General features: G+C 42.5%; 1 protein-coding gene across 1 annotated transcript; it reads left to right on the top strand.

Annotated features, from left to right (window-relative positions):
- Positions 1 to 1,108: 1,108 nt before the first annotated feature.
- Positions 1,109 to 21,556, top strand: LOC138207146 (collagen alpha-2(V) chain-like). Its single transcript, XM_069164184.1, has 55 exons — positions 1,109 to 1,285; positions 8,558 to 8,776; positions 9,102 to 9,326; positions 9,622 to 9,638; positions 9,733 to 9,765; positions 9,866 to 9,898; positions 10,160 to 10,213; positions 10,429 to 10,521; positions 10,634 to 10,708; positions 10,795 to 10,839; positions 10,997 to 11,050; positions 11,135 to 11,188; positions 11,320 to 11,373; positions 11,518 to 11,571; positions 11,671 to 11,724; positions 11,863 to 11,907; positions 11,987 to 12,040; positions 12,129 to 12,173; positions 12,357 to 12,410; positions 12,526 to 12,624; positions 12,717 to 12,761; positions 12,863 to 12,961; positions 13,061 to 13,114; positions 13,216 to 13,323; positions 13,406 to 13,459; positions 13,543 to 13,641; positions 13,849 to 13,902; positions 13,988 to 14,086; positions 14,384 to 14,437; positions 14,548 to 14,601; positions 14,688 to 14,741; positions 15,078 to 15,131; positions 15,247 to 15,291; positions 15,463 to 15,561; positions 15,677 to 15,784; positions 15,972 to 16,025; positions 16,166 to 16,219; positions 16,511 to 16,564; positions 16,673 to 16,726; positions 16,813 to 16,920; positions 17,040 to 17,093; positions 17,224 to 17,277; positions 17,436 to 17,597; positions 17,672 to 17,779; positions 17,904 to 18,011; positions 18,245 to 18,298; positions 18,384 to 18,491; positions 18,594 to 18,647; positions 18,731 to 18,838; positions 19,008 to 19,061; positions 19,149 to 19,256; positions 19,351 to 19,708; positions 19,803 to 19,993; positions 20,094 to 20,336; positions 20,423 to 21,556. The coding sequence occupies exons 1-55, from the start codon at positions 1,192 to 1,194 to the stop codon at positions 20,567 to 20,569; spliced, it is 4,770 nt and encodes a 1,589-aa protein (XP_069020285.1). The 5' UTR covers positions 1,109 to 1,191; the 3' UTR covers positions 20,570 to 21,556.
- The last annotated feature ends 546 nt before the right edge of the window (positions 21,557 to 22,102 follow it).

Here is a 22,102-nt window from a genome sequence, read left to right as displayed (position 1 = left end):
CTGCTGGGTGCATTTACATAAAAGAAAGAGTGCATCAGTCTGTAGACCAGCTTTATGACAGAAAGTGATGCATTCAGAGAGTCTGAGATGACCTGCTCAGTGTCTCTGGTAGAACCTGACAGACAGACAGACTGTTTCAGGGCCTGACCTCTCTGACCTCTGGTTAAAAGGTTATGTTCTCTAACCCTTAGTTCATCATAGTGCAAAAAAAAAACTGTGAATGTGCCGAAGCCGAGCTCTCATCCGACAGAGGAACTGTCTTCCCATCTGCTTCAGATTCTGTCCCGAGAGGCTCTGTGACTCCTCAATGAGAAATAAGTCTGTTCTGCAAACACTTCCGGACTTGTTCAGCGAAGGAAACAAATTAAATCCGTCTCATCCGCTGAGAGAAAGGCTACTTTGGGTAAACTTTCACAACCAAACGGAAGTTAAAATCACATGAAGAAAACAGTATTCAGTGTAGGAATCAGGAGAGGAGACAGCAGCAGACGAGTTGTGATGTTTGTTTTGTTGTCCACCTCTGGGACATCACCTCAGGGACCGACGGCTTGGCAGAGCTTCGCCCTGGAAAACACATCAGATAGATGAAACATGCACGCTGTAAACCGCTCAAACAGCACAGATGTAGGTCAGCAAGTCGAGTTTCAGGTAGATAGCACGGCAGTGGAAGTTTCCCGCAAATCGTTTCGGATACATCAACACAAATAAAACCTCAAAGAAGTCAAGGTTAAAGTCCATGCAACAAACTGTAAATCCCACATCAGGAGTTTGTTGTGCACGTGCAAGATCAACAATAATCCTAAAAATATCCTCAGCTCGAGCTTTCAAAAGTCATTTTTCATCATCCAGTTTGTCTTCTTTCATCAGCCTTTTGACAAATATCATACAGTCTTTAATTAGTACCGTGCTTTAGGGACTACTGCAGGAGTCTAAGGAGGAGGCTGGCCTTGAAATAAAGCAAGAAGAAATGATGAGAGAGGAGACGAGAGGGAGGGAGGGAGGTTGAGAGAGGAGGAGGGAGGTGTTGGGGGGTTGAAGAGGGAGCTTGTTTCAGTTTGCAGTGATCGCTCATCTCGGAGCCTGTTGCACTCAGGGATATTTGTATTTTTCAGTCTGGATGCTGTAGCTCGGGGTCTGGCTCTCTGACATCTTCGGCTCTGTGTGAGGACATTGCATGTCTGGCATGCAGACATGGGCCCCTTGTTGTACTCTAGGATTACTGTCTGCCTGGCCATCACCTTGGCTCAGGTGATTGCTGTGACCTGCCAAGAAGATACCAAGAAAGGTGAGTGACAGCCACCCAAATGTAACTTCTCCTTCTGTGCTCTGATTGGTTTTCTGTGTTGATACCTGATCTGTTTCAGCGATAATGGATTGCTCCTCTGCTTTCTTGGGATTTTATTCTGAAAGCAATATCTGTCCATCACAATATATACACTTTAGATGCAGAAAAACAAGTAAAAAAGTCATTTTTGGCCTGATTCCCCAATGATTTCCAGTTATATAAATGCTTAATTTGTCATTTTTCATGTTTGTTTTGTATATTGCTCCTGACAACAATGTTTCCTCTGGATTTCCTCTTCTAATGATTCAAAATGGAGAAACCCCAACCTGTAAAAACTCTTCCATGTGTATTTTTATGAAACTGACATGTTTGTTTTTCTCATTATATCCCTGGTTTGTTCTTTTTCAAATTCTAGGATGTGGTTGCATGTTGTCTTGTAAAATTAAACTGGGACCACACCGGCCTTGTGGTTTAGGAACCAAAGGTTAAAATCACACCCACAACTGAGACTAGAAAGGTTAATTATGCCTCAGTGAGACACCACGTTCCTGTTCATGAAGCTGCTAAAAGCCACAAAGTGATGATTGGGAGTGTAAAATCTGGCTAAAACTGCTAACTTTTCAGGAATTAATAAGTAATCTTAGAGGTGACAATAAGCTTTAATACTGAAATGACATTGATGACTGATAATAAGGCTTAAGTGAGACAAAATCCACAATTCAAGGTGATTTCTCAAAGGAGATGTGGCTGTCCTTGTTCGTTTTCTAAAATAAAACCTCCCAGTGGATGTGATCCTGGGTCAAAAATACTTTCCCCCCTACAGGCTGCAGTGCACACTAAAGAGTGCACAGGGCCGGCTGGGCTATTTCAGTGCAAGGTCGAGGCTGAATGAAGGGGTTCTGAGCGCCACAGCTATAATGATGTGGCCTTACGGATGGGATGGACAAAAGCAGGCCACTAATTTTGGTCAGACTTGGGGCCAGAGGCAAACAAGACACACCCAGAGTGAGGCGATGCTGGATATGAAATATGCTCCCCTCGCTTTTATCTCACTTCACCTCCACTGGAGCATTCACGCTGCAAAGGCAGAAAGAAAAACTTTAAACATGTGCAGCAGCTGTTTGTCGGTCTGAACCTGTCATATTTATGTGCAATGATGCTAAGTGAAGACATTCTCTCCATCTGTGGCCTGGCAGGTGTGTCACTACAGGCCTACAGAGATGAACTGGTGTGATCCTTGCAATAAAAAGGTCAAATATTGTCAGAAATATAAAATGAAAGTTGTATAAACAACACGGCTGTATTTTAACATTGCTACAGGAAGGTATAGCCTTTAGTTTAGTAAGTTTTAAGCGGAGTCTCATCTGTTTGCTTGCTTAGCTGTGAGTGAGTTATTGATTACCACTGTTTCCAATTTGCATGCTAAGCTCAGTTAACAGGTTGCTGGCATTAGCCTCATAAATAGCATCACTTTTCATTTCTCTCAAGTTAGTGCATAGGTGTAATCACAAACTTTAAAAGTTTAAATATGTTGCTCTTTGGTTCAGTTTTATTCTGACTTATTTGGAGTCTCAAGCAAAGATTTGAGCAAAGTCTGAAAATAAGGACACCTTTTTCATCCAATACATCATCATGACTTTAGCCTCACGTTGTGAATCGGTAGGCTAAGATCTAATTTATGTGGGCTGAATATTTTTAGAACATAAACCTGTGTTCAGGCAGTTAGGGCAGAAAACTGCACTTAAAAAGAAACCCTTGGTTAGTCATGATAATTGAGCTCATGCTGTATATGTAAGCTATAATCACATACAAATTCACAAAGTTTGTAGATGAAGACTTTACTAAAAATTCTGCAAATCTTCAAAACAGCAAAGCAATTTTTTTCTGCAGAGATTAAGACAATACATGTGTTTTCTGCAGAATAAAAGGTCAGATATTCTAAAATTAGAAGCTGCAGAAGGAAAAAAAAAAATCCCAATATCTGCTAACAGCCCAAAGAAACTGCAGCTTAGTCACTGTTTGAATAGAGCAGCTCGTCAGGGTGAAGGAGCTTTCAGGAGGTTCCTCCGGGTGTGGCAACTCAGTGCTCTCCCAAATAAAGCCAAACCACAAGTTCTACCCAAGCCCAACATATAATACAGCCGCTGTGGTTTCCCTTGAAATAACTACAGCTTTACAAACCGGCTCTCTCGCGGGGAGAGGCTCCACCACATAATAAGTGCTTAGGGATGTCACCAAACTGTCTGCATTAAAATACTCACAAAGCCCATAGCAGGTGTCCATATCTGCTTGTTTCTCCTTCTTTTTAGTTTTGCTCTGTTTCCTGATTGCTTTGGGATGAATTGGTGGAAGGTGCTAGATTTTGATCCAAAGCCAGCAGGGTACAAACTGCCAGAACTGTCCTTTTACTCTGCAAAAAAACTTGTTTATCTTAGCATGTCATTTTCTCAGATGTTTTCATCTTTACTTTTCTCAAAGAAAAAAGTATCTGGGTCACTAAAGCATGATTATTCCACACTTCCCAACAACTGTATCTTTTTATTTTGTGTTTGCAAAATGTCGCTGAAATGACTTTCTGCACGGTAAAATTGACCTTCAACTACAAAACTACTTGAAAAAATGTATCTCAATTGAAATAAATGTGTATAATAGTGAGCTTTATGCATGTTTTTACATGTTAAATTGTATTTCTCTCACAGAAACTGGCAGCAGAATGAGTCAGCTCTGCTTATTCTTTTATCTTTCTAAATTATAAGATTCCACAGCCTAATTTTACCTCATACTTTAGCTCTTGATTAAATGACATGATGATGGCTTTTGCAACGTGAGGTGCTGACGTGAAAACTATGGGCCTTTAAAGTCGAGGTGTAAGAGACATTTCTGTTGCAGAGATGATTGCATACTTGCATACAGACACATTTATTAGATGCATTCGCAGCCAGGAGCTTTCGAGTTTGACCACAGTCTCGTCACTGATTGGCACACTGAATAGCCCTGCCACTCTGTGTCTGTCTGTTCACGATGTTTCTACAGTTAATTGGTTCCTGTGTCTCATTTTGGAGCCATGTTTCGTTTGCTATATGTTTGGCAGATGCAGGAACTAAATCATTACAAATATAAGAACAAAAAGGTTTTTGGGGGCACAGACGATGTTACAACGTGGTCTTCAGACATGAAAATTGCGAGAAGCAGAAAAAAAAAATCATTTATAGCAGCAGAGAACACGGTGTCCTCAATTTTAGACCCCAGAAAGTGTTTCAAAAACAGATGGATACCACAATTTCTATTGTGCAACTTAAATGCAGTGTCTTTAAAATACCACACACAGTTTAACATAGTTTCTACCACTTTTAAAAAACTGAGTCTGATGGATAGAGTGTGGAATTCCCCTTTAAAGTCCCTGGGTCGTAATTATGACTTGTGCCAGGGTATAGTAGGCAACATTTACATTTACTTTGGGCCCAAATGTTCAGTACAGTAAAAAGTTGGGAAGTGCCCTAATTGATGAATATTGAAATATTGAAAACCACAGCCACAGTAGATTGTTGAGGTTCTTGTTGTGTGTTTTTATTGACCATGCTGGATTAAATTAAAGAAAAATACAACTTCTAATAATGAGTAATTTCTCCTATGCACGCATATCATTTTATGACCTTTAGTGGTGTGAATAATTCATCATCAATACATCAACACTGGCCTCAGTGTCTCCCAGGAGAGTTACATGAATGTGTTGCTCCACATGTTGACTGCTGCTCTGCTTGACTCAGACAGCTGTACAGAAAATGGAAAAGTCTACTCCAACCATGAGCTATGGAGGCCAGAGCCGTGTCGAGTCTGTGTGTGTGACATGGGGGCTGTAGTGTGTGAGGACGAGGTGTGTGAGGAGCTGGGTGACTGCCAGCTGGCTGTGACTCCAGAGGGCGAGTGTTGCCCCGTGTGCACAGCTGCAGCACCGACTCACAGACCAGACACTCGAGCAGGTAAATAGAAATCACTGCAGCTGTATACCTTCAATATGTGGGGAATTTTCAGCACCTTCAGCTCCCTTTCAGTCAGTGTCATGCATCATTATGGGGGTTTCAGTACAATATCAGCAACTCCGGCTGATATTTGATATTTTATCTCCATATTATATGTATATATTATATTGATAAATTTTATTTTAATATATATAATTTATATAATATTATAATACATACTTCTCTTATATAATATAATCTATATAACATATATTATAATGATTATATATTGAATTGTGATGTTTTTACTGCTGCAGCAGTTGAAGATTTTTGAATTTTTTACATACTGTTTAATGTACAGTCATACATCATAATTATAGCGTCGCAGTGCTGTGAGAACCACGTAGATTTTCTCAATACAAAAAGGAAAATTTATTTTAAGCAGATTTGTCTTGAGGACATATTGCCGGTGTGTTGCAGGTGCAGCTCAGAATGACGAAACTCCATCGTTGCCTTCGGCTGACGTAGACGGAAGTAGTAGTGAGTGACTGGAGGGATTTTTCAAATTGCGGTTTTGGCAGCTGTTTAAAGGGTGTAGTGTACGAGTATTGGCCACTTCTTGCAAGTTGTAGCATAATAGAGGGGAAGGAGGTGGATGTAGACAGCTACAACAGCATGGGTTTGAGTGAATCTCTTGCTTTTTCTTTCTAAGGACTGGATTAGCTCTTTGTGAGCTAAAAAAAAGAGAAAAAAAAGAAAGAAAAGAAGAAGCAGTGACTACATGTAAAACAGCGTATTTCTAGCATGCAGAGATTTGCCAGAGGTTTAAAATAATTTTGGGCCTTTTTTCAGACGGGATGTGTATAAGATAATAAAAGAGGAAAACTGCACACATGCTTGAAAACCCCACAATGATGCACACACTGGAAGGGAATCACCCATGATACTCATGTGGTTGCTGTTCTGTCTCATGAAGATACCTGCACAGAAAACGGCACGACCCACTCCAACAATCAGATATGGAGCCCAGAGCCGTGTCGAATCTGTATGTGTGACACGGGGACTGTGGTGTGTGAGGAGGTGGTGTGTGAAGAGCTGGGGGACTGCGAGACAACCGAGGCCCCACAGGGCGAGTGTTGCCCCGTGTGCTCAGCAGCCACACCACACACTCCTAACACGGACAATAAAACTGGTAATAAATGTTTTCAACTTGATGTTTGGAAGAGCAGATTTCAACCTTGGGCTGTCTGTTCCATAAATATCCACACTGCGTCTATTTTTGTGGATTTAATAAGACTTTTCGATCTAAATCACAGAAGTTGAATGTCATGTTACTGAAAATAGGGAACAAGTCAAAAGATTTCCACCCTCAAACTCATCTTCTGTAAAAGCCTAAAATATTTCTTTCTCTGTGTATTGATAATTTACTCTAATTATAGGGACTGTGAATTATTATGGATATCTTTTGGGTTGGTGAAATCATGTAAATATTTATTGTACATATATATATATATACATATATATATACTTAGCTGTAGATGGTATGTATGGGCTAATTAGAGGGAGGAGGTGTATATAAGGAGCTCAGTTTGTTTGTGTAAAGACACAGAGGGAACTGGTAGGTGACGGTGAACCTTTGGTGTGGTGTTATAATGTAAAAAATAAGTGAAGCTTCATCTGAAACCTCTTCTGGACTCCTGATCTGCTCATTTGCCTCCACAGTTTGTTAAAATGTTAACAAACTGTGGGATTGTCATGACAAAGATTATGTATGGTTTGTGTTGTGAATCATTATCCTGTTTATTCACTGCAGCAGATTGTCACAGAATTAAACTGTCTTACCAAACTGTTTTTAGTCAGAAATTTCTACTAAATCCTTCTAGCAGGGTGGTAAGTCGTCTGTTGCTGCCATAATCATGGCTTTCTGAACCAAGACACCATTTTCTGTGGCACCATTTGAGAGTGAAAACCCATAAACTTGTGTTCCTATAATGATGAGCTTTACCATGTGTACCAGCTGACAGAAAGGACTCCGGCTTCTGACCCCAGCTGCTGTTCTTTTTCATCAAGATTCCTGCACAGCGGACGGCAAAGTCTACTCCAACAATCAGATATGGAACCCCGATCCGTGCCGAATCTGTATATGTGATATGGGGACGGTGTTTTGTGAGGACGTGGTGTGTGAGGATCTAGTTGACTGCCAGACCACAGAGGTCCCACAGGGCGAGTGCTGCCCCGTGTGCTCGGCTGCAGCGCAGCATCCGGGCACTAAAACTGGTAAACTGGAATGCGACATTTATCCCGACGTCTTGGTTATTTTTCTTGCAGAGTTTTGTGGTGACGTTTTCTCAAACTCGGTGGTGCTCTGTGTCACGTCTCCAGGCCTGAAGCCCTCCTCTTCAGGCTCCATCCTGTGCACACCACTGTGAAATATGAGTTTTTATGTCTGTATTGTCTTCAGGTTTCCCTTTGACCATGTTTTCAGTTTGCAAGAGGAATACATTTACTTTTTGCCAGATAAGCTCGCTTCTCAACCGACTTGTGTGCAACAAAAGCTGTTCGTCACTTCATCCTTGTGTCCCTTAATGATAACAGGAAATTTTGTGCAAGGATGCAGCTGCGACAAATTTTACTGCCACGCAAAAACAAGTTGATCAAGTGATTTATTTACCAAATAAAGTGTATTCCTCAGGGAAATCACAACCTCCTTTGCCATGTTTACTGTCATGTTCAGCATTTTCTTGTTATGCACCTGTGATGTATTTTTGCTATTTTTGCCAGTGTAAGTTATTTTAAGCACAAAGGGATGCTAAATGATGCACCAGAAGATTGACGGCGGGCATGGTCATTGGTTTAAAGCATGTTAGTGAGCTGTCAGTATTTAAAGGACCGGTATGCTTGCAGGTTTTGGCTATTTATCTTGAAAACATGCATACTTTAAAAAAAAAAGTTTTGCAATATTATTTTAGATTTTTTTTTTTTTTTTTAATATATTTTCTTGCATTTTTCCTTTTGTTTCAGGCAGCCAATGGTCTGGATTCACGTTTGTCAGTGTTAGACTATTATTGTCTGGTAAATCAAGAACATTTCAGGAGCCTGCAAATAGATTTTCATCCTGCTAGGGAAGGAGTAAAAGCCAATGGCTGCCTGGAAACGAAGGAAATTTGTTTTCTGTGATGTATGTTTGTTTTGAAGTAAATGTGCTAAAGAATGAACAAGTCTGCTCCCTTACTGTCTGATTTATTGACTGTTCCAGGCAATATTGTCATATTGCGATAATAATTGAAATTCCCCACGTTTCTGTTACATGAAGACACCTGCACAGAGAATGGGAAAGTCTACGCCAACAATGACATGTGGAGCCCGGAGCCGTGTCGGGTGTGTGTGTGCGACATGGGGACGGCTGTGTGTGAGGACGTGGTGTGTGAGGTCCTCGGTGACTGCCAGAAAACGATAACCCCGGAGGGCGAGTGTTGCCCCGTGTGCTTGACCGCAGCTTCCACATCGACCCCCAGTGCAGACCCTGCAACAGGTTAACGATTATTTCACATAGATAAACTTCATTACAGCAAGCAGCAAATCAAATCTGATTCAACCCTGGCCTGATTCATCTCAAAGGAGGCCCTGGGGTACACATTTGTTATTTGGCCCCCACTGAACACCAATATACATTGTAGTTTCATTATTAATTAAATTATCAATAATTAAAAGCAAAAATGCAAACAATTCCCTGGTAGGTGCTTATTAAATGTTAATATTTGCTTGCTTTCTTGTTTGCGGCAGATTTATAGCTACCGACTATCACTTTGCTGTGTTTTTTTTTTTTTTTTAAATTTTAATATCTGCTTCTGTTGCAGCTGCAGATGAGAAGAAAGAGGACAGCTGCACGGTCGACGGGGAGATCTACCACCACAACGACATCTGGAAACCTGAACCCTGTCGCGTGTGCGTCTGTGACAGCGGCGTCGCCATCTGCGACGAGATTCAGTGTGAAACGCTCTCCAACTGCGAGAAGGTGGTCACGCCCGAGGGCGAGTGCTGCCCCGTGTGCGACAGCTTTGCCGGCGCCGGCAGGCGGATCGGTGAGACCCACTCAACTACTAATGTCCAACTCAGCTGCTGCAGAACAACATCTGCAAGGGTTACGATGACGTCAGTCATCAGTTTGAGTTGTTACACTACGTTTACTCCACTTTCTTTGAGGCGTACATGTTAGTTTTACAGTAATTATGATGTGTAATATTTATAATATGAAAATCGATTTGTACATATTGTGGAAGAATAATTAAGCGTGAGAGAACAAGCAAAAACAACTGCACTGCAAATCAAGTAGAAATATGACTGAAATTAACGTCTTTTTTTTTGTATTTCTCCAAGAAATTCTGGGCTTCCAGGTATGTGATTCTTCTGACATGGATTCATATTTTTCTTGATTATTCAATAATAACAACCGTCATTTAAAAAAAATGTTGATTTGCTGCTTTATAGGGGCAGAAAGGTGAACCAGGTGATATCCCATATGTAAGTAATATCAATAACAATAGTCATATATTGTGTTTTTTTAAAATATTTTTTTAATGCAGCTTTCAATAAATAAATAAATTATCTGTGTGTTCTCCAGGTTGTGGGCCTCCCTGGACTTCCTGGACCCGCGGTGGGTTCTTATTTATTTCACTCTTTCTCTCTATGATTTAAACATTTGACTTATGATGACCACAAATTATATAAAATATATATTCTGGAGTTCAGATACAGGAAAATCTAATTAAAACACTTTTTTTGGCGCTAGAGGGCGCCAGAAATGCCACATCCGCATGTATTTTTTTACACTAACCCCCAGCAAAATTATTCTATTATTTGGATAATGGTTTATCACTTTTTGTACTGACGGTTTCTTTTTGTACTTGTGGTTTAGGGTCCTCCTGGTGCTCAGGGAAACACTGGACCCAGAGGCTTTAAAGGCAGACGGGTAAGTCTGAATCACTGCTCACTGAACTGATGGACAAACACTCACTACTGCAGGAGGAGGAATTGCAGCAGGAGAGGCAGTCACTCGGTCTTCTTATATTTATCTCATACATAAATTAACTGTGTATTCATCACTGTTTAGATGCCGTTTTTAAATATGTAACGTACAACTGTGGGTTTTCTCTCCTCAATAATATTTCTCTACACAAACTGCAGGGATTCACGGGGCCTCAAGGATTTGACGGAGAACCTGGTGTGCCAGGAAGTCCAGGAGAAGCAGGAGCCCCTGGCTATCCCTCTTCCCCAGGGGTGAGCTTTTCTCCAAGTTGACATTCACATTAAACAGCAAAATGCCTTTTTCTTTTTTACAATGATTTTCTTTGCTAAACATTTTATTTTTGAATCACTCTCTTCCCAAAAGGGAAACCTGGTGTCACAGATGGCTTCAGGTTTCAATGAGAAGTCGGGTCCGATGGGGATGCTGACAGGCACAAGGGTGAGTGCTGCTGTATAGGAATGGAACTGTAAACTGTATCTTAAATATACAGAGTTACTACAGTGTATGAAATGATATCATTTCAGGGTGAAGCAGGACCGCGAGGACTTCCAGGGTCACCCGGACCACAAGTAAGTTTTGGCCTTCAAAGCCTTTTAAAGGCAAATCTTTCCTTTTAATTTTGCTTCTGTGTCATCAACTTTCCTTGTGGATCTGATTTAAGAGCACTTCAAACTTCAAAATCGAATATATGTAGATAAAAATGTGACGTCCAATGTTCTTATTCAGGGTCCAGTTGGTGGTCAGGGAATTCCCGGAGAGCCTGGAGAACTAGGAACAATGGTAGGATCATTTCTCTGAGATAAATTGTTCCTAAACCTGAGGTGTTGAAGGGTGAAATTTGAATGTAACTCTGTGTGTCTTCAGGGGGAACCAGGTCGTCGGGGACCAGATGGATCACCAGGAAAACCTGGAACTGATGTGGGTCGAATAAATACACATCTTCTTTAAAATACAAAATATACTTCTGCTCATCATTATCACTAACTTTTATAGTGATAATTCACCAGTAAGACATTTTTAAGAAGTATTATTTTACTTTTCCTGCTCAGGGAGAATCTGGACCTCCAGGTGCAACAGGAGAACCAGGATTTCCTGGATCATCGGTAACACATCGTCTGCCAGAGCTCATACCAAAATAAATATAACATTGTTCATCATAACCATTTTAACATAATCTAACACAGACATATTAAATGGGAAGAAAACACAATAACTGGTGATTATTTTGTTCATTTGTGTGAATGCAGGGTGGTAGAGGATTTCCTGGACTTCCAGGTCATCCAGGACTGAAAGGCCCCAAAGTCAGTCCTCGTTATTAATCCTTATTGATTATTTTTTAATCTTTCTATGTGAGACACACCAAGGTGTGACATGTTTGTGAATTTAAATTTCCCTAATAGGGAAAAAGTGGACTAATTGGGCCACGAGGAGAGTCTGGAACAGTCGGAGCAAAGGTAGGAATTTATCACGCGAGTGGTCACACAGCTCTGAAGAGCTCTATACGAAAATAAAAAACAGTGAATGAGGAACCTTTAACACAGGTTTCAATCTGACGTTTGCTCATTTCAGAGTTGCGTTTTTGTATTTTGCAGGGTACCTCTGGTACTTCTGGTGCAATGGGTGCTCCCGGCCCACTGGTAGGTAAAGCATACAGTAAAAACGCCGTCCCAGTATTGGACGCAGAGCCACTCGTACTAAACCCGTCGTTTGTTTCAGGGGCCGGCCGGTTTGCAGGGAGAGAGAGGCCGATCCGGACCGTCTGGTCCTGTGGTACGAAAGAAAAATTAGCATTTTTAAAAAGTACAAATAAGTGAAGTGATGTTTCAGGTTTAAAACAGTGTCTGTGTTTTTCTTTCAGGGTAAACGAGGTGCATCCGGCCATGTTGGTAAACCAGGTCCTCTGGTAAGAACCGAATCTACTTAAAGTCCTAACTGGATCCTCTTAATTTTCAGAGCTTCTTTTTGATCCTGTTAACTATATTCATATCCTCTAGTGTTTCTTATAATGCTGCTGATTTTCTGTTTTTTGGAGAATCATTTAACCAAAGTTTTTCTGAATATTAAAGAAACTTTCCTTTGACTGCAGGGTCCAATGGGAATCACTGGAGTGCCAGGATTTCCAGGAAACCCAGGAATGAAGGTGAGTGACAGAAGTAATGAAGCTGCTGGTTTAAAGTTGAGTTTGTAAATTCCACCAAAATACAATTAAAGTCACCAACATGTGTTTAATTTTGACCTGGATGTGTCTTCTGCAGGGCGAAGCAGGACCGACCGGGGTGAGAGGAAGTCCAGGACAGCAGGGATCCAGAGGAGATGGTGGACATGTAGGACCAGCTGGACCCACAGGACAGCAGGTCTCTTCAACATTCATTCTGTTGGGCTATAACAGGTTTTAAATTATTATTGTTAATTATGACATTATTAATAACATTTTGTTTTCTAACAGGGTGCTGAAGGAACTGATGGAGCTCCAGGCGCCCGCGGCTCTGCAGTAAGTGTTTGTTGTCAACACCATCAAATCTTTCTGTAAATCAGTTGTCAGTAAAGCTTTGATGTTTTTTTTTTATTACATCTGTAGCTTTTTGTTCTCAGGGTCTTGCAGGAGTCCAGGGTCCAGCAGGGTTTCTGGGCCCGGCTGGCGCCCCCGGTCCCCAGGGAACTACAGGAGCATCAGGACCAAAAGGCCAACTGGTACGAGCTCTCATTTCATTCAACTTTCATTGTACCTGTTATCTGAGTCCATTTCTGTCTTTAAATATCTGTCCTGATTGATGTGGTCTTGTTTCACAGGGTGAAGTTGGAGTGCCTGGATTCAAAGGAGAAGGTGGACTGAAGGGAGAACGAGTGAGCTGAAAACCATCTCGAAATAAAGACTCTTAAAGTTGTTTAATGTTATGTTGGTGTTGGTTGACAGACTGACTGATTCACTGGTTGATTTATTTTAGGGTGACCACGGTTCTCAGGGTCCATTAGGCCCCATGGGAGAGGATGGCAAGCGTGGACCCCGCGGTGATGCTGGATCCATCGGGGCTCTGGGATCCCCAGGAGAATCTGTGAGTCCTTTAAACATTTATTGGAAACGCAAAACACAAATCTGGAAAAAGGACATATAAAAGCATCGTTCATTGGTTCTAGGGAGCTCCAGGAAACAGAGGGTTCCCTGGTGCAGACGGTTTACCCGGCCAAAAGGTGAGTATTTAGGATTATTATTGACCATCATCTTTGTTACATCTGTTCCAGTGGTTTAAAGTGTTTGATTTCTGTCTGAACAGGGAGCTCAAGGTGAGAGAGGGGGGCCAGGTTCGACAGGCACCAAAGGTTTAGGTGGAGATGAAGGACGCAATGGAGAGGCGGGTTTAACGGGAGCCAGGGTGAGTCACACGGTGTAATTGATCGCCAGGATTATGAGGTCTTGTAACTTTTGCCATCTCTAGTGGTTCAGCCTTTCATCACATCAAAGATACCTGCAATTAAGAGTTAACTATCAAGACTTTCTGGTTTCCATTTATAGATGCAGAATCTTTCAAGATTATTGTACAATCTTTATAAAACATGTCTTTGTGTGTCTTATTTCACAGGGTCTCACAGGACTTATTGGTGCCCAGGGACCAGAGGGAAAGCTAGGACCAACGGTATGTCATTTTTCCCTCACTTAGAGTACATTTGTGGTGTTTGTTTCACGATGGTTTGGATTTAATTTTCTTTCATTCTTTCCAGGGCTTAGCAGGAGAGGATGGCAAACAAGGCCCCGCTGGTTCTACTGGAAACAGGGGCCCAGCTGGATCGATGGGTCTGCCAGGACCAAAGGGCTTCGCTGTCAGTATCAATGTGTCTGAGATCACCTGACAAGTACCGTTCTGTAATCGTTGTTTGGAACATGTGATAGAGAAGCAACCATTTAGACTATTTTAATGTTATTTAAAACAAACTGAAACAATTAACAAACTCCGACTGACCTCCAAAGTAGAACTACACACTTTGCTTTGTATACAAGTATCTGTAAGATGAATACATACAAATATATACGCAAATATGTGTTAAAAACCCACAGATCGTCATTTAAAAGCTGCAACGGATGCTGATTTCTGTGTTTGGGTATTTGTTCATTTTTAGGGTGATGCTGGGAAGATTGGAGAGGCTGGAAGTCCTGGACCTCCAGGTCAAAGGGCAAGTTATTTTCACTGTTCATGTTATGATTTATTCTTCTTAATGGGGCCTAACACTCTTCATTGATGTCCAGAAACACTGATAAATGTTGTACTTCAACTGTCCTTCAGGGTGTTCATGGAAAAGACGGAGAGGAAGGCGCTGCTGGTGCAGCTGGCCCAGCGGTAAGCATCTAACTCTGTTGAGATGATCTCATTATTGATAATTAAAATTATTATATGTATGTAATTGTACACTTGCTTTTCTTCAGGGTCCTGCAGGAAAGAGAGGAGAGCAGGGACCTCAGGGAGTCAACGGGTTCCAGGTGAACTGCACACCATAGACATTGAGATCTTTGTACTGGAGCTCAAACTGGTCAAATACAGTTTTTAATTATTTAACTAGGTAACTTCCTTGTGAAGGGAGACCAGGCCAGGATAGCAACATTACAAGTTTCAGACCGGACATATAACTACATAACCAATATAATTTAATCTACAGATAGGATAAGTATAAATTAAAAAAACATTTTTATCTCAAAGAAAAGCATAACTCCTGCTTTAACTATCCCAGCATATTAATGAGTCTGGACTGTCAACTGTCAATCTGGCCTGTCTGTTTTGTCATTATCATTAAATAAAGCTGGGTTGGTGCTTTTTAGGGTTTGCCCGGATCAGCAGGCCCACCAGGAGAGTCAGGAAAACCAGGTGATGAGGTATGACGAAGTAACACATAAATGCCGACTAGCTCCTAATTGTATATTGTCCACGATGAGTCATTCATATTCTCTCTTCTGATAATATGTCTTTGAACCTCATGGTTTCTTGCAGGGTCTTGCTGGAGAGGTTGGTGCTGTTGGAGGTACAGGTCCAAGAGTAAGTCCATCAGTCCTGCTCATTGGTGTTCCCACCCATCATGAAGGATGCAGCTCTTATTCATTTTATACAGACACATTTATCTATCATCACCTTACAAATACATTTTGTTATTTAGTTTAATGCAATAAATAGAAGTTGTTCGTCTTAATCTCCTGCTCGTCTTTGCAGGGAGAAAGAGGCCCTCCAGGTGAAAGAGGTGAAATCGGGCCCAATGGGCTCCACGGACCTAAAGGTACTCCAGGTGGACCAGGATCAGACGGGCCAAAGGTATCATGACCATAAAACCATTAATATCAAAACCTGAAGAAACCCAACCCTACGAAGCTGTGCAATTAATAATATCATGTTCAATGAATCTTACTGTGTTCTTTGTACATTTTAGGGTAACGCTGGTCCAAAGGGAACTGATGGAGAGCCAGGAGGTCCAGGACTTCAGGGGATGCCGGGGGAGAGAGGCATACCAGGAACTTCAGGCCCGAAGGGAGACGCTGTAAGTTAAAGAAGGATTTCTGTTTGTAAACTCTAGTTTCTCTGCTCTGTTTGTCAGTGTAACACAATGTGAGGCACTGCGACTTGATCTTTTTTGGGGGTTGTCAAAGTGAATCTGAGAAACTAAATCACCGAAAAGAGAAATCGTTTCATGTGTGATGACTGATAAGGCTGATTTCCTCGAACAGGGCACTGCTGGAGACAAAGGACTTGAAGGCAAAGCAGGAGCTGATGGTGCCCGGGTGAGTCGACTCGGACGCAGATGATACTGCAGACGTGGCCAAATATTTCACTTGATTGAAAACATATTTGCTGTTTAATCTTAGTTAAATTATCTTTTTTCTGAAATATAATACTCTTCATTTTTATGTCATCATTAAAGGGGCTTCCTGGTTCTGTTGGACCTGTTGGTGCGAGTGGACCAAATGGAGAGAAGGTGAGCTGATAATCACAATTATTCAGCATGTATTGAAACCTGGAAATGTGACGGTTCAGTATTGTATTATTGACCAAAAAACACTCCTACAATGACACAATATTGACCCTATTTTAGTAAAATTGAAGAGCAAACTTAATTAACTTGGCTTCCAGAGTTAAAGGGTAAAAGCAAGACTCTTGTGCATCTTCATGTAAAACAACATTACAGGGTTAATACAAATGCCTGCCATGTAAATAGTACAATTTAAATGATCACTGGTGACTGAATTGATTTGTTTCTTTTTTTCAGGGTGAAACGGGCCCTCAAGGACCTGCAGGACGTCGAGGCTCTCGAGGAATTGCTGTCAGCAGAACATTTTATTTTACAACTCGCATTAAGTTAAATTAATATTAGTTTCTCGTTGAATCGCCTCTTGACAAAGTGCGTGTTTGTGTGTGATGATATTTGCAGGGTTCTACTGGTGAGCACGGTCCAACTGGTGCTGCTGGCTTCCCTGGACCTCCTGTAAGTGTCCACTAAACACAGATAAAACTTACAAAAGAAGAGCACAGGTCTGAACTCAGAGGCTGATTTCCTGTCTTCTTTACCAGGGTCTTGATGGTCAGCCTGGGGTCAAAGGTGAAACAGGTGAGCCAGGCCTGAAGGGAGAAGGAGGAGCACCCGGACCACAGGGAATGGCTGGGAAACCAGGAACACAGGTACGCGTTCAAAACAGCAACTAAGTCCACAACAAAGTAAACGATTCCAGAGGCGAGTTCGATCGATCGCTTCGATTATTTAAAAATATGCAATTTTATATCTGCTGCTGTGTTTGTAGGGACCCAGTGGTGTGAATGGACTGAAAGGGGGCAGAGGAACACAGGGTCAAACGGTGAGTGAGGCTTCATATTCTGACCCTGCAACAGTCAACAGTCCTCCTCAAGAGCGCCTTCTAACACTCAGACTAAACAAGTATCATCATAATTAAAGCACATGTCATTAGAAGTGTTTTCTTGCCACAGGGCTCTCCTGGTTTCCCTGGGTTGTCTGGAGGAGTTGGACCACCAGGCTCCCTTGTGAGTTACATCATAAAAATGAACTGACCTCAGCTTAAATACTTAATATCATAAAACAGACGATAAGCAGCTGTCACTTTGTTTTTCAGACCCAACCCGTGTTCTCACACCTGCAGAGGATTCATGAAGTCACTTTTGTGTTAATGTGTGCGTTTCAGGGTGCCGTTGGGGCAGACGGACCTATCGGTGCTCCGGGTAAACAGGGTCCTGCTGGGATTCGAGGAGAGAACGGAGCAACGGGACGTCAAGGCGAGAGCGGACACTCGGGCCCTCCGGGCAGCGCTGGAGACAAGGGAGACTCTGGAGAGGACGGTCCCCTGGTAAGATACAGCAAAGCATTTGTATTTGCTGTTGTTGTTTCAGTTGCTTATCGTCTCATGTGTTTCTCTGTCAGGGTCCTGATGGGCCTCCAGGACCTGCTGGCGCTGCAGGACAGCGAGGAATTGTCGGTCAGCCTGGAGTCAGAGGAGAAGGAGGCATGCTGGGACTGCCAGGTCCTGCTGTATGTATCCCTGCTGATAATATTTCCTGTTCATTGTTCGCCACACAAAGACAGGCCAAAACTCCGCTGATCAGTTATTGCTATTAGAATTAGATGAGGAAGTTTTTGTTTATTTGTTTCTCAGGGTCCACCAGGAAAAGCAGGATCTCCTGGAACTCAGGGCGGCAAAGGTCCCGCTGGTGGGGTTGGATTACCAGGAGCCACTGGGCCAAGAGGAGACGCCGGCCCTGAGGTTGGATCTGCCAAGTCCAGTTATTCCACAGCTTTTATTTAAGACACCTCTCTCATCTAGAATGACATGAACCACATTTGGTGTCTGACATTAGCCCCTGAAGAAACTTATTTACTAACTTCTCCAAAATAGGAGCATGTAAAAAAAAAAAATTGTCAAAAATACACAGTTTCCCTTTTTCCCTTCAGATCTTCTTGTTGGAAGTTTCTCATGTGATTATGTGTGTTTTTCAGGGTATCGCTGGAACAGAGGGGCCTCCTGGAAAGGACGGTCTCGTAGGAGATAGGGTAAGAGTAACCACACGATACATATGTGTGTGTTAAGAAAGGCCATAGGTGTGTTACAATCACTGACCTGTGTATGTGTTTGTAGGGAGACAAGGGCAATCCTGGGCCCGAGGGTCTGGCTGGTGTTATAGGGTCTCCGGGCGGTGACGGTCCGGTGGGAATTACCGGCAGTCCTGGGCAAAGAGGCGAAAACGTGAGTTTAGTTTAAATTGAATGTTACATCTATCGATCGCATATCAGCACATCTATAAATCACAGCTCCTCCCTCATGTCTCTCTGCCTGTCTTGATTTTAGGGTGCCTTTGGCCCCCCTGGACCTTCAGGACCTGCTGGCATACGGGGGAAAGCGGTAAGACAATTTATCACCTTGTTGATGCTCAAAATGGTGTTTTCCAGTGATGTGTTGACTTATCATCCTGTGTCTGCTCTCAGGGCCCTCAAGGACCTCAGGGAGAGAAAGGAGGCACTGGAGAGCAAGGAGAGAGGGGTCAGAAAGGACACAGAGGGTTCACTGGGCTCCACGGCCTTCCGGGAATAACTGTAAGAAAAATCCTTTCATACGACACAAAGCTACTTTAGAAACTTTTAGAAATATCTGTACCCAAGTCAACAACAGATTCCTCATCTATATTACCAATTTAAAGGACAAAAATCAAGGGTTTTGTCTTGTTACTTCAAGAAAACTTTATCAGTGAATTCTTTGTTTCAGGGCGCCACAGGAGACGCAGGAGCAATAGGGATTGTTGGACCAGCTGGACAGAGAGTCAGTGAGAATCTCACAACAAAAAACCTAAATGTAAAATCACCTCACATGGTAGTTTAAATCTCTGTCTGTCATTTAACCACACAGGGGCCTCCGGGAGTGGTGGGTCCTTCAGGAAAGGAGGGAAATATCGGCCAGCCCGGGCCGATGGGTCCTCCTGGAAGCAGAGGAACCAGTGGAGACATCGGAGCACAGGTGACACAAGATGAGATCCAAACTGCTCAATCGAGATAATCCTTCTTAATTCCTAAATTCCTGACATGAAGCATGTTTATCTTTTCTCTTTCAGGGCCCTGATGGTGAACCCGGACCCCCGGGCCTTCCAGGCCCCCCAGGCCCCCCCACCGCAGCTGTGGAAGACCTCTTTGCCAGTCTGGTCGATTACGACGGGAACGGCGAGTTTCCAGAAGCTTTGGAGTTCATTGAGGGCGACGCAGCTGCTGATCATTATCTACTGCCGGAGTTCAACAAAGATGAAGCGCTTCCCAACAAGATCTCAACCATCCTGCGTACAGACACCGGCGTCAGAGCCACACTGAAGACCCTCAGTGGACACCTGCAGAACCTCCGCAGTCCTGACGGCACCAAGATGAACCCTGCAAAAACCTGCCAGGACATCAAGCAGTGCTACCCTCAGAAGCCCAGCGGTCAGGCTGCTGTTTAATCTGCCTTCTGCTGCTCATTTACATCCTGCGTTCATTTATTTATTTACCAGTGATTTTACTTCTACCTTTGATACAGGTGACTACTGGATAGATCCAAACCAAGGAAGTATAAAAGATGCCATCAAGGTCTTCTGTAACATGGAAAGTGGTGAAACCTGCATCTCTGCTAATCCGGACAACATTCCCCGCAAAGCCTGGTGGACCAAATCCAGTCCCAGTGCCAACACACCCGTCTGGTTTGGAGCCGACATGAACGGTGGAACTACAGTGAGAAACCAAGGCTATTTTTTGTGTTGTGAACACTACAAAATCTTTGAAATCCAGCATGCCCACTGTGTAATCATGTCAAATTTACATCTAATTTCAGATCCGCTATGGAAACAAGGAGGAGCAGCCGAACGCAGTGGCCGTTCAGCTGAAGCTTCTGCAGCTTTTGTCCAAAGAGTCTCACCAGAACATCACCTACCACTGCAGGAACAGCTTGGCTTATAAAGACGGTAAGAGCAGCAGCCTGAAGAAGGCTCTGATCCTCAGAGGCTCCAATGGCCAAGAACTCAGAGCGCAAGGCAACAACCGGTTGCGGTACACCGTCATCGAGGATGGCTGTGCGGTAAGTCCTCACTTAAATACCTGGATTCTTTGAAAAATGACTGGACGACACTTAAATTGACCTTTTCGTTTTTCTTTTTTCCTCAGAAATCAAATGGAGAGTGGGGCAAGACTGTGATTGAGTACAGGACTCAAACCTCGGCCAGGCTGCCCATCGTGGACGTGGCCCCCATGGACATTGGAAAGGCTGATCAGGAGTTCGGCCTGGACATCGGCCCTGTGTGCTTTTCATAAAGACACGATGCAAGATGGACACAGACAGCCCTTTTTACAGAGGAGTAACATCATCACCAGAAATTATAGTCCATGGACTCCTCTTTCTGTGAGCGTAAAAGTTGATGGAGGTGAGATGTTTCTTTGCTGCCGTTCTTCACACATGGCTACACTTCCCTTCAGCTGCATACGAGAGCTGTGCAGCAGGTAGGACGTAATTTATTCACCTCATCAATAAATGCATAACTCAGAGCACAAGCTCTCCAAAGGGAAATGAAACATTAAGGCCTAAACAGAAAAATAAATAGTGGGGTTGAGATGGATTGTAAACTTGCATAAGCTGGAAAAAAAACAGCCTTCATTGGAATTTAGGGAACAGTTCATAGAGGTGAAGGTTTATAGTGAATAAAAGCATTCAAACCTTTTCATTTTATACTAGTGATCACTTTTCTTTCCAGTAAATGCACATCCAGAGGTGTGAGTAGAGCAGGAGTTATCCTAGCAATGACTGTAGTTCTTAATTTGAATGGAATAAAACATGATAATGGTGCTTGAACCTAAATTATTAAGTTCTGTACAGGAACTCATTTACTCTTCCAACACAAAACCTTTGTATATCCTTTTAAAACTTCAACTGTAAATGCAAAGTATGACTGTAAATTGCAAATTATTTGTTTATTGTTGACTATGGATGTGGAATAAATGTCTTTCTGTGGAACAACTGTGCTGCTCCCGAAAAACTAAAGCAATAACAAGGTGAATAAACCCTAGGTCGTCCTTCATGAACAGCAATATTTTACTTTGACAAGTTCAAATGAGCCTTACCACTAGAGGGAGACAATGCTTCTTCTTCCAGACATCCAGTCACAGTTGAGTGCTTAGTCAACTGTCCCATGTTAAAAAGTCCCGTATTAGATGGCTGAAATTAAAACCAACTTGCTTGTGAGATAGTAAACATTTATCTTGGACATGCAAGTCTCAGTTTACATTTCAGACAGAGATTTATAAACCCTGTATTAGTGTTTATTTCTTTAAATATATTGATAAACCTTGTAAAGGGGTTTAGAAAACCAACATAAATGTCTAATTTCAGCATGAAAATGTGACTTGGTCCTGCTTCTCATTGTGTCTGCATACTTCTGGGTGTGTGAGCGAACAAAGTGAAAAAATAAAAGAGAGAGGGAGAGGGAAGGCGTCCTTACAGGAAGAAAAAGAGCCAAAGTTCAGGCAGCACATGTTTCTGGGTTTGACCTCTCCTCTCCTCGCTCGCTGAAAGACGTGACACCCTCACCGTTTCCTGAAGCCCGAGCTCGCTTCACATCTGTCGGCGTGGTCATTTTTAGCCGTGGCTGCTATTTTCATTTAGAGTGTGGAAAATTAAACAGAGCGAGGCAGAAGAGAGTGAAGGAATTTAAATGGTTTAACACCATTTTGTTGCACTTTTTAAATAACTTTATCCTGTAAAAGCTGCTCAGCTGTGGCCCACATGCTTACATGCCCACTGTTCAAACTGATGTGTCATTAGTGACCCTAACAGACAGCCTTTAAGTGTTT

The sequence above is a fragment of the Embiotoca jacksoni genome, unplaced genomic scaffold, assembly GCF_022577435.1.
Source record: "Embiotoca jacksoni isolate LCO1_2020_lvr unplaced genomic scaffold, fEmbJac1.0.p SCAF_30, whole genome shotgun sequence".
Lineage (NCBI taxonomy): Eukaryota > Metazoa > Chordata > Actinopteri > Embiotocidae > Embiotoca > Embiotoca jacksoni.
The sequence above is the reverse complement of the archived record's forward strand: the minus strand, read 5'-3'. Positions and strand labels throughout refer to the sequence as shown.

Coding starts and splice junctions, on each gene's coding strand:
- LOC138207146 (XM_069164184.1), top strand. CDS start 1,192: ATGGGCCCCTTGTTGTACTCTAGGATTACTGTCTGCCTGGCCATCACC. Junction 14,438..14,547: donor CTGGACCTCCAGGTCAAAGG/GCAAGTTATTTT, acceptor ACTGTCCTTCAG/GGTGTTCATGGAAAAGACGG. Junction 18,492..18,593: donor CTGGGCAAAGAGGCGAAAAC/GTGAGTTTAGTT, acceptor TCTTGATTTTAG/GGTGCCTTTGGCCCCCCTGG.